General features: G+C 39.2%; 1 protein-coding gene across 27 annotated transcripts in view; it reads right to left on the bottom strand.

The window, feature by feature from the left end:
• Window positions 1-14,886, bottom strand: part of LOC105465661 (Abelson helper integration site 1) — a 226,516-nt gene that overhangs the window by 14,432 nt on the left and 197,198 nt on the right. For 23 of the 27 annotated variants that reach the window (XR_011623392.1, XR_011623395.1, XR_011623391.1 and 20 more), the window contains one exon: window positions 5,260-5,318. Coding sequence is in view for 11 of the 27 variants with exons in the window: in XM_071096488.1 (XP_070952589.1) it covers window positions 5,260-5,318 (59 nt within the window). In the remaining 16 variants the exon portion in view is untranslated. Of the gene's footprint in view, window positions 1-1,398; window positions 1,460-5,259; window positions 5,319-14,886 lie in introns of all 27 variants that reach the window. The other 4 variants (XR_011623394.1, XM_071096497.1, XM_071096496.1 and 1 more) reach the window with 1 other exon arrangement.

A 14,886-nucleotide genomic window follows, 5' to 3' on the forward strand; every position in this document is an offset into this window, starting at 1 on the left:
CCAGCTACTTGGGGGGCTGAGGTCAGAGGATCACTTGAGCCTGGGAGATCGAGGCTGCAGTGAGCCGTGCACTCCAGCCTGGGTGGCAGAGCAAGACCTTGTCTCAAGAAAAAAAAAAAAAAAAAAAAAAAAAAATATATATATATATATATATATATACACACACACACAAAATCTGACCTCTTCTCACTGACTTCATTGCTCCCACTTTTTTCCAAGGCACCACCACCAAGTCTCACCTGGATAATTTCAATATTATTTTAACTGGTCTCTCTGATTCAACCCTTGTCCATTAATGTCTATTCTTATCTTAAATGTCAGAGGGATTCTGTTAAGTTGTAAGTCACTTCCTGTGTTTAATGGCTTCCTGCTTCATTTGATGTAAAAGCCAGAAGTCTTACAATAGTATATAAGGTCTTGTTACTGTCTCTGATTTTATCCAATCTCTCCCATTTGCTTACTCTACTCTAAAAACCCTAATTTCCTTACTTTTCTTTGAGGGTAACAGGTATGCTTCTGCTTCAGGGCCCGCTGCACTTGTCTTCTACATACTCACATTACTCAATTCCCTGCCTCCTTCCACTTTTCTCAGGCCTTCTCTCACGCCCCAATTTATAACTGCAACCTTCATGTCTCCTCTCCTTTCCCCTACCCATGCTTTATTTTTCTCCATAGTGTAGCATACATCTGGTATAATTAGACATTTCACTTATTTTGCATGAAGGTAAATAAAATGTTAGCTCCTTATAGCAGGGATTTTTTTTTATCTGTTTACTGCTGTATCCTCAGTGCCTAGAATACTGTGTGTGACATCGAGGGTGCTCAGCAAATCTATATTTAGCAAATGACTGTATTATGTGTCTGTCTTCCTGGCCACACTGGGCACTTCCACAACGTACAAGCTGTGTATCGTATCATTCATCACTGCATTTCAGTGCCTAGCATAGCACCTAGATCAGAGAGCAGATGATCACATTTTCCCAATTGGACTGATGCTCACTAATGAACCACTGACACCTTGAAAGGCTGATCCTGATCCTTCCTCTTTATGGCAGTAGCATCAAGGTCTAGGACAAGACCCAATTCTTGATACAGACAAATAATGTTTGCTCAGGCTCGTGCAAAATGCTGGGCAAACACAGCAAGACATGTCTCCTAGCCTCACCTTCCAATCATCAGATGCCCTCAAAACACTCACATTGCATTCTTATAAAGCCACAATCTCTATCCTGTTTTTCTCTCCTACTGCAATTCCTCAACTCCAAGTCACTAATCAATCAGTCTCCTCCCACTCTCTCCCCTCTCTTCATAGCCGTATGCTCCTTTAGACTAGTTCTTTCCCACATCACATCCAAATACCCTCCCATAAGCAGGACGAAAGCTCAGGTGAAGCCTTACCTTCATCTACAGGCCTTCTCTAGCTATGCATACTCCTCCTGCCTTCTCATTCAGCTCTCTTCTGTAATTACAATTTGCATCACATCATTTTGCATCTAATTATATTATTGGTTGCCTTTTAAATGCTTCTTATTTCCATTTCCTCATCTGACCTGTAACGCTTCTTTAATATCTCTCAATGCATCTAGCTCACTGCTGAGCACACTGTGAGGTCACACACATGACAATAAATGGCTTCAATTTCAGAAACTAGGAGTGGGATGAGGGTAAAAACAGGCAGAAAAGTGGCAAGTAGCAGGATTATTTTAGGAAAAAAAATGTGGACTATAAACTACCTCCTCATAACAAGAAACAGAAATGAAAGAGCCTAGAATGGTTATTATAAAGATGGAAAAAACATACAGTGAAGTGATAATCCTATCACTTGGATTTGACATTTATAAGGAATTTGACATTATACTTGGAATTGACATTTATAGCTGCACTAGATTAAGAAGAGATTTCATTCATTGAGTTCAGATTCAGGGTTTATAAATAAAAGACTTTAATATGATTAACTATATGAATTAACCTCTCTCTGAACAAAGCTGTTAATGAAATAAAGGATGCTATGTTAAAAAAACCCAACAAAATTCAATATAGGCTATATTAGTAACTACGGAACATTAATACTACTTGTTAAGGATGACAACATATTTATAGCAGCCTCATTGCCAACTTTGACTGAGGCAGCAGATCATATATGAAGAACATCATGGGGCATGCGGTATAAAAGGTAGAAGTTTAAGATTTTCAGGAAAATACCTTTGTTAAATTAACCTATAGAAGTTTCTTCTTGATACCTTAAAAAAGAGAATGTAGCTTTACTAAAATGTGTATAAACTGCTTGCACAGAAGTGACTGACATTTCTAAAAAAAAAAAAAAGAAATTCAAGTGGAAAGTAATAAGAGGCTGTCTATGTGGCTCATTTACATATATTGGTCAACCAACTAATAAGCAAATGTTACAAACTGAAAGCCAGGGCTGCAAAGAAACAAAAAATTAGCCTCTGTCCATTTACTTGGGTACAAGAAACTCATTTAGGTAAATCAAAGAAATGACTTCTTTGTACTTGCTGGGATCTAGTGTTTCCACCATCAACTCGCCTACAGTTTTCAAGTCATGAGAAATCTATCTTAATTCATCCTTACTTCTAAGAAATTGTAAGTAGGGAAAGTCCAAAAGCTTTAGATGAATTTGGGCATTTAGACATATCTGAACTTCTCATGAAAATTTTTATTTTCAGAAGCATCTTCAAAAAGAGAAGCTGAGCTATCCTGACATCCTTTAGAAGCTGAGATGTTTGTGAGGTTTTATTGAACTTTAATCTGGAGGGCATGACATGGATCTCTGTATCTTGTGAAAACTGGTACAAAATGTAGACCGAGTGAGGTGTATGTAGCAGACATTTTTTCATTTGCATAATATTAAGTAAAAAGTTCTAACAATTTTTATGAATTTTTATGTGCAAAGACACCAAGAGCACTGTTCCCATGATGTGTTAAACATGGTCATTTTTTTTTTTTGGTTGTTGAAACAGTCTGTCCTTATTGTTTCTAGTGTATTTTGTTGTTGAGTATAAGCTCCTTAGGGTCAGTGACTGTTTATCCACTATTATGTAAAATTTTAATTGTCAAGACACTGGACCTAAAAACATAATCTGACAGATAACAGAAAAACAGGAAACTATAAAACCTGGGATGTGTGCTTGAACCATATAACAGGCAGAGGGACGGCATAAGAAGAACCACAGACTGAAATCAGGGGACCCATGTTGTGGGACTGGGTCTCCACATACCACATGCAGGGATCCGCCTTTTAGATCTTGTTTCTCCATTTGAAAAACAAGAGTCAGAATACTGATCTGTCCCTCTTCCAGGGATACTATGAGAATCAAATGTAGTAACATGAGTGAATGTGCTCTGAAGCTATACAGGGCTATAAATAGTTAAATGATTGGTTTTTTCTCTTGAAAAGAAAGAAAACTTACAACAAAATGATACCTTACCATGGAGTCTGTGAATACTAAATCTAGCTAAAAAGAAAATTAACAACAACAACAACAAGAAGCTAGTAGTCTGTGAATCTGGAGATTTTAGGTTGTGGTTCAAGTGCTAACAAATACGCCCTGTGAAATTTGTACAAGGCCTTTCCCTTTAGTTTTCTTAACTATAAAACAGAGGGTTATAGAAAAAATTTCTAAGGTATCTTCCAGATCATGATTTTGTGACTCTTAAAAATTACATTTGTCTTTCATCTACTGTCTTGTGAAATGCTGCATGATTTTATTAGACAATTCCTGTAAATAACTGTCATCTGAATCAGAATTTTTGTACTGGAAGAGACATATTATTCGTCAAATTGCCAAAGCATAGAGCAGGGTTAACTTGAACAAATATTTTCCCCAAGGAAACTCAGCAAGGATTGTCTGTGTGCACGTCTGAGTAAGCAAGCACCCAGCAATGTATGTGGGGGTGGTGGTGATGGGATGGGAGGGTATGATAGCTAAGCTGTTTAAGGCTGTTACACTCCTGTTATATTTTGTTAGTAATGTAATTTGAATATAAAGTTTGGACACAATGTTAGGCCCAAAAGATAAACTAAAATGATAAAAATTGAGAAATATTTTGGGAACATTTTGATGTAAAAATTTTTTTTGAGGTAAAAGAGTGACTTTTTATGGGCATATTAAGTGACACAGCAAGTACTAATTAAAAATATAACAACTTTCCAGAGTTCTTTTAAAATAAATACTTCAAAATAAATTACTCAAATACATTAAGCATTTATAGAAAATATATGAAGACAAAGTTCTGCTTATTAGCTTTTTTCTTTTCTTTTTTTTTTTTTTTGAGAGGGAGTCTCGCTCTGTCGCCCGGGCTGGAGTGCAGTGTCCGGATCTCAGCTCACTGCAAGCTCTGCCTCCCGGGTTTATGCCATTCTCCTGCCTCAGCCTCCCGAGTAGCTGGGATTACAGGCGCCCGCCAACTCACCCGGCTAGTTTTTTTGTATTTTTTAGTAGAGACGGGGTTTCACCATGTTAGCCAGGGTGGTCTCGATCTCCTGACCTCGTGATCCACCCGTCTCGGCCTCCCAAAGTGCTGGGATTATAGGCTTGAGCCACCGCGCCCGGCCAGCTTTTTTCTTAATGCTTCAAAAAAGGCATTCATAATTTTACTTTTAGCACTTCATTGTTTTCAGTTAATGTTATTTCAAAATAGTACTCAAATAAATGACAAAATAGGTCTTCTAAAGTTTTGTGTGATACTAGTTTAATAGGATTCTTATAACTTCGTAATAATACACATTCTTAGAGTCCAACTATTAAAATAGTCATAGTTCAAATGGCCGGGCGCAGTGGCTCATGCCTGTAATCCCAGCACTTTGGGAGGCTGAGGAAGCGGGATCACCTGAGGTCAAGAGTTCAAGACCAGCCTGGCCAACATGGTGAAACCCCGTCTCTACTAAAAACACAAAAATTAGCTGGGCACGATGGCGCGTGCCTGTAATCCCAGCTACTTGGGAGGCTGAGGCAGGAGAATCACTTGAGCCCAGGAGAGGAGGTGGAGGTTGCAATGAGCCGAGATTACGCCATTGCACTCCAGCCTGGGAGACAGAGCAAGGCTCCGTCTCAAAAAAAAAAAAAAAAAAGAGAAGAAAAAAAAATTCATAGTTTAAACAAGCTAAACTCCTTTAAAATTAATTATCTGAAATTTAACTTATAGTTTGATAATATTATAAAAATGAGAAATGGAGAAATTGTCCTTAAAAGAAAACCCCAACCATTTATCACTGCAAATCATTTTGAAGAAGTTGCTTACTGTGTCATAGATTCTGAGCCTAGTCTGAAGTCCTGGGACTTGTTCTTATTGATTGATTGCTGTGGAAGAAGAGGAAAAACAAGTAGTAAGTAAAAAATGAGAAAAGACAACACAGTCAACATTCACATGCTGGAAACCCACCAGCTTCCTGAATGGGGAGAGAATATGCCTGTTCTGAACAGGAATGTCTATCAGGACAATATATTTGCTCCCATGAAAAATCAAGGAAGCAGTTCTCCAGAGAGTTTAAGCACTCTTTATAAGTAAAGTCAGCTTTCAGGTATGTGACCAAAAAAAAAAAAAAAAAAAAAAAAATTTCAGTTGTGAATCAGTTTAAATTAATCTCCCAATACAATGTGGTATATTACTTAAGCTCTAAATATATCCTTCAGCCTGTATCTTTTTTTTTTTTGAGACAGAGTCTCGCTCTGTCCCCTAGGCTGGAGTGCAGTGGCGCGATCTTGGCTCACTGCAAGCTCCGCCTCCCGGGTTCCACGCCATTCTCCTGCCACAGCCTCCTGAATAGCTGGGACTACAGGTGCCTGCCACAGCGCCTGGCTAATTTTTTGTATTTTTAGTAGAGACGGGGTTTCACCGTGGTCTCGATCTCCTGACCTTGTGATCTGCCCGCCTCAGCCTCCCAAAGTGCTGGGATTACAAGCGTGAGCCACCGTGCCCGACCTCAGCCTGTATCTTTCCTTCATATTCTTTACGGTATACTCTATATTTTCAGAGTAATACGCATTGAACTGTATGCAAGATTTTGAATTTGAAAACTCTTTAAATCTACAAAATGTGTTCAGTATATCTTGTTTTATTAATGACACCTTCGTGAGAAAAACAATAAGCACTTTCAAGGGTACCAAATTATAACCTGAATGTTGGATACTTCCTTTAGAATCTGAAACATTAACTTCAAATTATACTGAGGGAAACTGAGTTTGGTATGATATATAGTATTCTATAAATCAACCTGATGTTGCTATAAAATGAATTGCAATATTTTTTAGAGATAATCACATGTTATGGAAAGGATCCATTAAACATTCACAAAGAAAATATGAATTGTTATTATGTTGAAGTTGAATAATATACAAATGAAGGAGATATGCCATATGTTTCTAATTATTTCAGTAATCCAGAAAACATAAAAATAAAATGAAATGAAAGAAATGGAATACAACCTTCTCTTTCAGTCTTGTTTGAGTAACTGCTTTCCCGGTGGTATCTCTACTGAAGCTTGTTTGGCCTTTTTAGATTTCCTCCTTCACAATCAGATTTCGGCAAGATCATTCTTCAGCAAGATTTGGCACTATCTTTAAACAAGCATTACTTTTCTTACAGATTTCAAGAGGATATTATGCTTTTCTGGACCATATTTATATGACTAGCTTTAAGTCAAGCATAATAAAAACAAGAATTGAAGAGCAAGGAGACTTTGTGGTAAAAGGTGAGTGTTGTAACAAGTGACCCAATTTGGTAGAACAACAAAAGTACCCATGACATCTTGATTTTTCTCCACCAGTGGAATTGCTCTGACTCAGTTAAAACGTGTTTGGGAAAAAAGTACACATACACGGGAAATCTCAGATTCAACTACTAATTCAGACTGCCCTCATCCAATAGAGCAATAAGCGAAGAAAATCATCAAAACCTCAGAAAGCACCATCATAACAGAAATTATCCTGTTTCTTTCTAGACATGTGAAATAAATTCTAAACACAGCAATCAAATTAAATGTGAAATGTTTTATTCTTTTCTATTTTTTAGAGATGGGGTCATGCTTTGCCGCTCAGGGTGGAGTACAGTGGTATGATCATAGCTCACTGCAGCCTTGAACTCCTGGGCTCAAGCAATCCTCCCATCTCAGGCTTCTCAGTTGCTGGGATTACAGGTGTGCACTTCCATGTCCAGCTATTCTTTACAAGGTCTCGGCATCATTTTTATCTCTTTGCCCATGGCAAGACCATTAATATAGGTATATATGAAACTTGATAAAACTTTTCAAAAAATAACATAAGGGCTCTAATCAGAAATTCTCATCAATTTGAACCTATTCCAGAGGTTGAGAGGAGAGAAGTCACACTGAACTATATATCAGCGTTAAGCCAATGTTACTTTTAATTATTTTTTGTTATCCTGAAAAATGAGTAACAATATGTTGCCATGCACAGGTCTTGCCAATTCTGCTAAGTTTGTTCATGTGAAATGGATGCTGTGACGTCCTCAGAAAGTTCGTCTTAGGTATGTTAAACATTGTCCCTGCCATCTTTCCTACTGTGTATTCCTATCACTGGGATACCCAAATCCTTTTTAACGATGCAGAGGCAGGTTAGCCTGTGTTCAAATTATATGACTCCTAAGTTAATACGGGGTCCACATTACAAAGTTTTAAAACTTACTTGAAAAGGACACTTAACTTAACTAGGACCAATATTTCACTTCTGAACACCTTTACTCATTCTTTGGTCTCAGCAGCAGCACGTCAGATGGGGCAGAAGTGGGGGAAGAAGGAGGTGTCTCTGTGAGCTGTTTTGTTTTATTTTACCTTTAAACAAAAAAGCCCCCAAGGCTGGTGTGCAATCAGCCCGCAAATACCTTCACCATCGACAAGGCCAAGGAACATGACTGCCCTTCTTTCCATACACACTTCTCAGACATTGTCTTATGACTTTGTTTCCTCTTCATGGATATCGTTGACTTAGAGAGGAAGGGATGAACACAGGAAAATGAGCAAAGCAAAAGTGATGAGTGAAAGGACCCGAATCTAGAGATCCTTGCTTTCCAAACCCTCATAACTTGTTAGTGACACTTTTAAATTTAAATGCAATGAGAGTTAACATAAAATAAATGATTAATGGAATGATGAAATGCTTCCACTGATTATGTGGAAATTTATAAGGAAGAAAACAACTCATAGATAGCTTTGTAAAAAAGAAATGGGCTATGCAAACAATTCCCCCAAATGTTTTTATAAACTTGAAGAATGAATATAAAATTAGGTTAATGTTCAATCAATGTACGTTGCATCTAGCGCACAAGACTTAAATAAGGCAAATTTATGGTACAGTATAGTTCTATTTTTACATGCTGCTTATATACCTCACTATAGATATACCTTTTCCATATAATTTCATAGTTTGTTTAGATCTACTTTGTAGGGATTTTTTAAAAAAGGATGCAAGAGAGGAAAAACAACTAGGGTTGGTGGTTCAGTTCTTGCCTTGGTTCTGTCATTAACTCTATGTGGCCTGAGTAAACCACTTAGCCTCTCTTGGGGTCTTTTTTTTTCACTTGAAAGTGGGTGGGGGTTCAAAATAAAAACATAAGCATCATAGCACCATTCTCTTATTTTACAGACCAGGAAGTGGAGGCCCAGAGTTACCAAGGACACAGAAGTAGTGTGAAGTTTATACTAGTGTTTTTCAAACTGATTTAAGGGCAAAACTATTTTCAATACAATTTTATTTGAAAGGCTCAGGTGTAAATATGTGAAATAAGAATTACTCTGGGTGAAACTAGGTTTGCATGGCCTGGCACCCCCTGCTTCCCAACCCTATGCCCCCAGATCCCTGAGGAATAGGGCCCTATAGATGGCAGTTTACAAACTACTGGAGTATACAAGCTCTACGCAAGACTAGAAAGGTTTCTTTTATTGCTACAATTCTGTTTCCCGGAGCACAATTTTATGATTTTAAATATTCACATAAGTTTGAAGTTTTCTTTGACTTTTGAATGTATGTATGTATATATTTGTTTATTCACTTACTTTCTAATTTGAGACAGGATCTCGCTCTGTCACTCAGGCTGGAGTGCAGTGGCATGATCATAGTTCACTGTGGCCTTGACCTCCTGGGCTCAGGCCAACCTGTGGCCTCAATCTCTTGAGTAGTTGGGACTACAGGTGTATGCCATCATGTCTAATTTTTTTTTTGATTTTTTAGTAGAGATGAGGTTTCACTATATTGTCTGGATTAGTGTTAAACTCCTGGCCTCAAGTCATCCTCCTGCCGCAGCTTCCCAGAGTGCTAGAATTATGGCCATGAGCCACCACGCCCGGCCTGATTTCAGAATTACTGACAATGTATCTGGTTTACTTGATGTTAAATCCTCTAATTATAATGCTCTTCCTTAAGGGAAAAAATTCTTCTGTATTAAGATGCAGCTTCTAGAAGCATACTGTAGCAAAAAATGAAGACCACTGGGCGTGGTGGCTCACGCCTGTAATCCCAGCACTTTGGGAGGACAAGGCAGGCAGATCACAAGGTCAGGAGTCCAAGACCAGCCTGGCCAACATGGTGAAATCCTGGTCTCTACTAAAAATGCAAAAATTAGCCGGGCGTGGTGGTGGGCACCTGTAATCCCAGTTACTCAGGAGGCTGAGGCAGGAGAATTGCTTGAACCCAGGAGGCGGAGGTTGCAGTGAGCCAAGATTATGCCACTCCACTCCAACCTGGGAGACAGAGTGAGATTCCATCTCCAAAAAGTGAAGACCATCCTGACCACAATTTGTAGTTTTGGATACTAATTGTGCCAATTAAAAACAGTAACAAATACTTATCTGTGGGGCAGCATAATTAGGAGGGTGTTTTGGAAGATAAGGCAAAAATACGTGAGAAAATCTATTTAATCTTTGAGGGGTGAGACCTAGATAAAAGCTTATGAGATTTGGACTTTATAGACAAATATGGAGCCAACTAAGATTTATGCACTGGTAAGTCGCATGATTTGTTTTCTATTTTAGGAAAGTATCTTCAGGAGGCAGGTAAAAGATGCAATGAAGACTGAAGAATGGGAGAATGGATACTGTTACCAGCAGAGACCAGAAGGCTGTATACCAGGCAGTGGCTGTTACAAAGAAATATCCTTCCCAAGTTCCTTCCCTTCAGTTCACTCTAAAAAAAATGGCATTCCTTAAGGCCCTGTCTTCTACCCTTTATCATTTTCATTCTTGACACTCCTCTATTCCCATGGATTCAGATATCAAGTTTTCTTCAGAACATGACAACTTAGCAATGGTTAGTTTTCAGCAAACCAAGTTTAAACACAGCAATTTTTCTGAAAATATACTTGGATCCATAAATTTTAATCAAAACTATCTTGCAAATATGAGTTTTCAGCAAATCTCTCCTGAGCCTCATAGATGTCTGCAAGGTATCTGCAATTGGCTGTTGCAGGTGCTATGAACTTTACATGTCTCAAATGGAAGTCCTTCCTATATTATTACACACGGAGATGTTTCAATCAGAAAGTCAGATGTCTTTTCCTTCACATGGATTTAGTCATCAATTCCTAGCTCCTTATTATTTTTGGCTTGAATTATTGCAACAGTTGCTTCTGGTCTTATTTCTTTCAGTAGGTTTTTCCCAGTCTTTTCAGAGCTTCTAGAATGAGCTTTTGAAACAACCAATATGATCATGTCATCCCCTTGCTTTAAATACTTTAATGGCTCCTTACTACCTTCAGGATAAAATTCAGCTCCTTAACATGCCAGTCAAGGACCTCCTCAATCCTGTCTACTTGTTCAGGTCCAGCTTTTTCTGCTTTCAACCTTGTATCCTAAGCTGCAGCCATTATGAAACATTTTTGGCCACAGTAGGCTTTTGCACATGCTGTTTCTAATGCCTCAAATGAATCCTTCCGCCTACCCGGCTCCTCTTAAAACCTAATTCATCCACTTCTCACCACACGGCCTCATAGTTTCCCTTCACTGTCCTTTTATTGCTTTTACGTTTCGTTTTGTGACTCTTTGATTAAAGTTACTGTCACCGGTTAGACTGTAAGTTCCATAAGTTCCATATTTTTGTTTTATTGACCATTATACCATCCAGACTCTCTTCTACCACAGTGCATGGAAAACCAGCGGGCACTCAAGTATGTGTTAAATGAATAAATAAAAATTTCAATGCTAGTACGTGAGTGGGGATGGGGATCACTGATTGAATAAGGACCAGAAGAATGTGAGACAGGAAAATGACCAAAAGCACAACTGGAGAGGTCTGCCATAGAAAGGAAAAGCAATTCCTTCTCTGATACTCGAAAACAGCTGCAGGAGGGTAAAATTACAGAAATACAGAGAAAGCAGGGATGAAAATGTGAGGGGATTAATATTATATGGCCTCTCTTCAAGAAAGCAGAAGACCAAGTCAACTTGGAGTAAGAAATGAGCAGCTTGAGTGAGAAATGTGGACACTGTTTTCTGACCTCCTGCTGTAGAGAATGGGGTAGAGTCAGTAGGGAAGAACAAAAAAGATGACCAAGACCACGGGCCTCGCTGAGGTAGGTAATCACAAATCTCATGAAGAGACAATGTCAATACAATACTATAATTTTTAATACGAGTAGAAGTGATTAAATACCAGAGTAGAAGTGAGAAAAACGGGCAACTGGTTGTGCCCCCACCAGTCCTGGGCACTAGTGAAAGAAATGGACCACTAAATGTCCCCCCACCAGGCCTGGGGATTGGTGAGACAAGTGATACACTCCAAGCACTGCTGATGCATCTGGCATCATATTGCTAAATAATCCTGCTTTTATTTCCTAGTGGTCTGACAGGTCTGGTTTGAGAAGAATGAAAACTGATTGCAGATAACCACGGAGGCAAGAAGCACCAGAAGGCACCCCCTTTCTTAGAATTCCTGCAAACTGAAGGGTCATTTGGGTTACCCACTTCCTCTTTTGGGACTAAACTATTTCCTAATCTCTTATCACTAGGGAATAGTTCTTCCCAAACCAGGTCACCAAAAATACAGTGGTGTGTAAGAGGTGGCTGCTTAAAAACGCCTATAGCAATGGGGAAGCGGTAAGAGAGGTAAAAAGAGAAAAGACTCATTAAGTACAAAAAAATTCAAATAAAAGAGTAATAAAAGCAAATTTGTTCCAATATGTTGAAACATCTTTTATTGTATGCATGGCTTGTCTGAATAAAAGACACACTTAAATAAGAAAAAGTTCTTCCCTTTTTATGTACCTAAAGGGGAACCATATTAAAATGAGACACCAATATGACCCATTACTGTGACTGCTAAGTAATTATAAAAATATTAGCATACAGTTGATTTTCCATAGTTTATGAAAAGATTAGCATATGGTGAGCCGGGCGCGGTGGCTCACGCCTGTAATCCCAGCACTTTGGGAGGCCGAGGCGGGCGGATCACAAGGTCAGGAGATCGAGACCACGGTGAAACCCCGTCTCTACTAAAAATACAAAAAATTAACCGGGCGCGGTGGCGGGCGCCTGTAGTCCCAGCTACTCGGGAGGCTGAGGCAGGAGAATGGCGTGAACCCGGGAGGCGGAGCTTGCAGTGAGCCGAGATCGCGCCACTGCACTCCAGCCTGGGCTGGGCGACAGAGCGAGACTCCGTCTCAAAAAAAAAAAAAAAAAAAAAAGATTAGCATATGGTTAACTTCTGAAGCAAAGGAAATTAACATTAGTCAAAAGATATCTACATTTAATTATTAGACATTTTATATATACTCATCACTCTGAGTTTCACAAAGCTGGATATATCTTTATGTAAAATTCTTGTTTTTAAGTAGGGTAGTCCATAGCTCATATACCACTACTCATATACTTCAGTTAATGGAATAATGTAAGCAAAATTTCATTACAGGATCTTAAAATGAAAAGTGTTTTATTTTACACTTGTGTTTTTTCCTTTAATTACAATATTCATATTGTAATTTATATATATTATATATAAAAATTAAAATAGAGCAGTGGTTCTCAACTGGAGAGTAAGGAGTGATTTTGACTCCCAGGGAAATCTGGCCATGTCTGAAAGACATTTTTGATTGTCACAAGTGGGAAGAGGTGTGTCTGGCATCTAGTGGACAGAGGACAATGGCACTAACCATGTTATAATGCACCACATATTCCCAACGACAAAGAATTATCCAGCCCCAAATGCCAATAGTGCCGAGGTTGAGAAACCCTAGAATAGCATGGTTGACAAAACAAGAGGACAGCAGAGTTAGGGTGACAGAGAATAACATCTTTCACATTTTAGATCTGTAACAGACTTTTAGAGGGATGTTACTGATATTTAGGTTAACCTTCCGTTTTTTTTTTTTTTTTGTGACACAGAGTCCTGCTCTGTTGCCCAGACTTGAGTGCAGTGGCATGATCACTGCCCACTGCAGCCTCATCCTCCCAGGCTGAAGCAATCCTCCCACCTCAGCCTCCCAAGTAGCTGGGACTACAGATGCAGGGTACTATGCCTGGATAATTCTTGAATGTTTTGTAGAGATGGGGTTTCACCATGTTGCCCAGGCCAGTCTTGAACTCCTGAGCTCAAGTGATCCATCCACCTTGGCCTCCCAAAATGCTGGGATTAAAAGCATGAGCCACTGTGCCCTGCTGAACCTTTGAAAAACATCATGAAGAGCAAATATGTTACTTGATAAAAACAACCCTTAGAATTTGAGAATTTACAGTATTCTCTAAGTTTTAATGGAAGATCTGTGTAAGAAAAAATGAGATGTGGCAGAGGCTGAGCTCAGAGACTCAAATCAACTAAATAAGGAGTGAGTTGCTAAACAGAAAAGCAATTCATCCCTAGATTATTCTGTGAAACTTTCAATTAACGAGAATTTAGGAAGATATTGAGGAAATGACACATTCCCTAAACCTTGTTTTGAAGTGAAACTACAGGGGGATTCTCTCATGTTCCCTTCATTTCAGAACCACTGGCAATTCTCTAGGTCCTGCCTTCAGACTGGATACACTGAGAAGATAAGCAGCCTGCAGGGTCTCACCTTGTAGAGAGTTAAGAGGGTCCTGGAAACATGGAGAGCACCTGCCCAAAGTGGCAAGAAACAGGGCTGTTGTGGGGGAAGAGACAAAGCAGGGGCTGAGGTACACATGTCAAAACAATGGCAGAGGCACAGGAGTAAAAGAAGCAGTCAAACGAGTTGCCAGACTTCAAGAGAATCAAGGCCTTATAAGTTCCTCTCCGAGTAGGAGAGAGTTCCTATTAATTTCTGGAGGCTTTGAGAGTCCTCTGTGTAGGTCATTTCGGGACTCTACTGTTGGGAGTGGAATCTGTGGGTGTGAGGTAAACGTAACTCACACAGGCTTTGCTGTTACATCATTGGGATACCATCCACCTTCTTTATGGGACACTTATCTCTCTAGACTCCACAATAATACATATTTTTCAAATGCAAATAACATTTATATGAAATTAATACTTTTTTCTCAAAACAGGTGTTATAAATTATTGAAACAAATTATGGGGAAAGAAAAAACGTATTAGTGCTATCTGCATTGAAATTCTTCATGGGACACAAATAAGCACTTCAGTGTTTTTTTTTTTTTTTTGAGACGGAGTTTCGCTCTTGTTGCCCAGGCTGGAGTGCAATGGTGCGATCTCAGCTCACCGTAACCTCTGCCTCCTGGGATCAAGTGATTCTCCTGCCTCAGCCTCCCGAGTAGCTGGGATTACAGGCGTGGGCCACCACGCCCAGCTAATTTTGTATTTTTAGTAGAGACAGGGTTTCTCCATGTTGGTCAGGCTGGTCTTGAACTGCTGACCTCAGGTGATCCACCTGCCTTTGCCTCCCAAACGGCTGGGATTACAGGCGTGAGCCACCGTACCCGGCCGCATTTTAGTTTTAACTTACTTA

Source organism: Macaca nemestrina, chromosome 5 (genome assembly GCF_043159975.1).
Source record: "Macaca nemestrina isolate mMacNem1 chromosome 5, mMacNem.hap1, whole genome shotgun sequence".
NCBI classification, from domain to species: domain Eukaryota; kingdom Metazoa; phylum Chordata; class Mammalia; order Primates; family Cercopithecidae; genus Macaca; species Macaca nemestrina.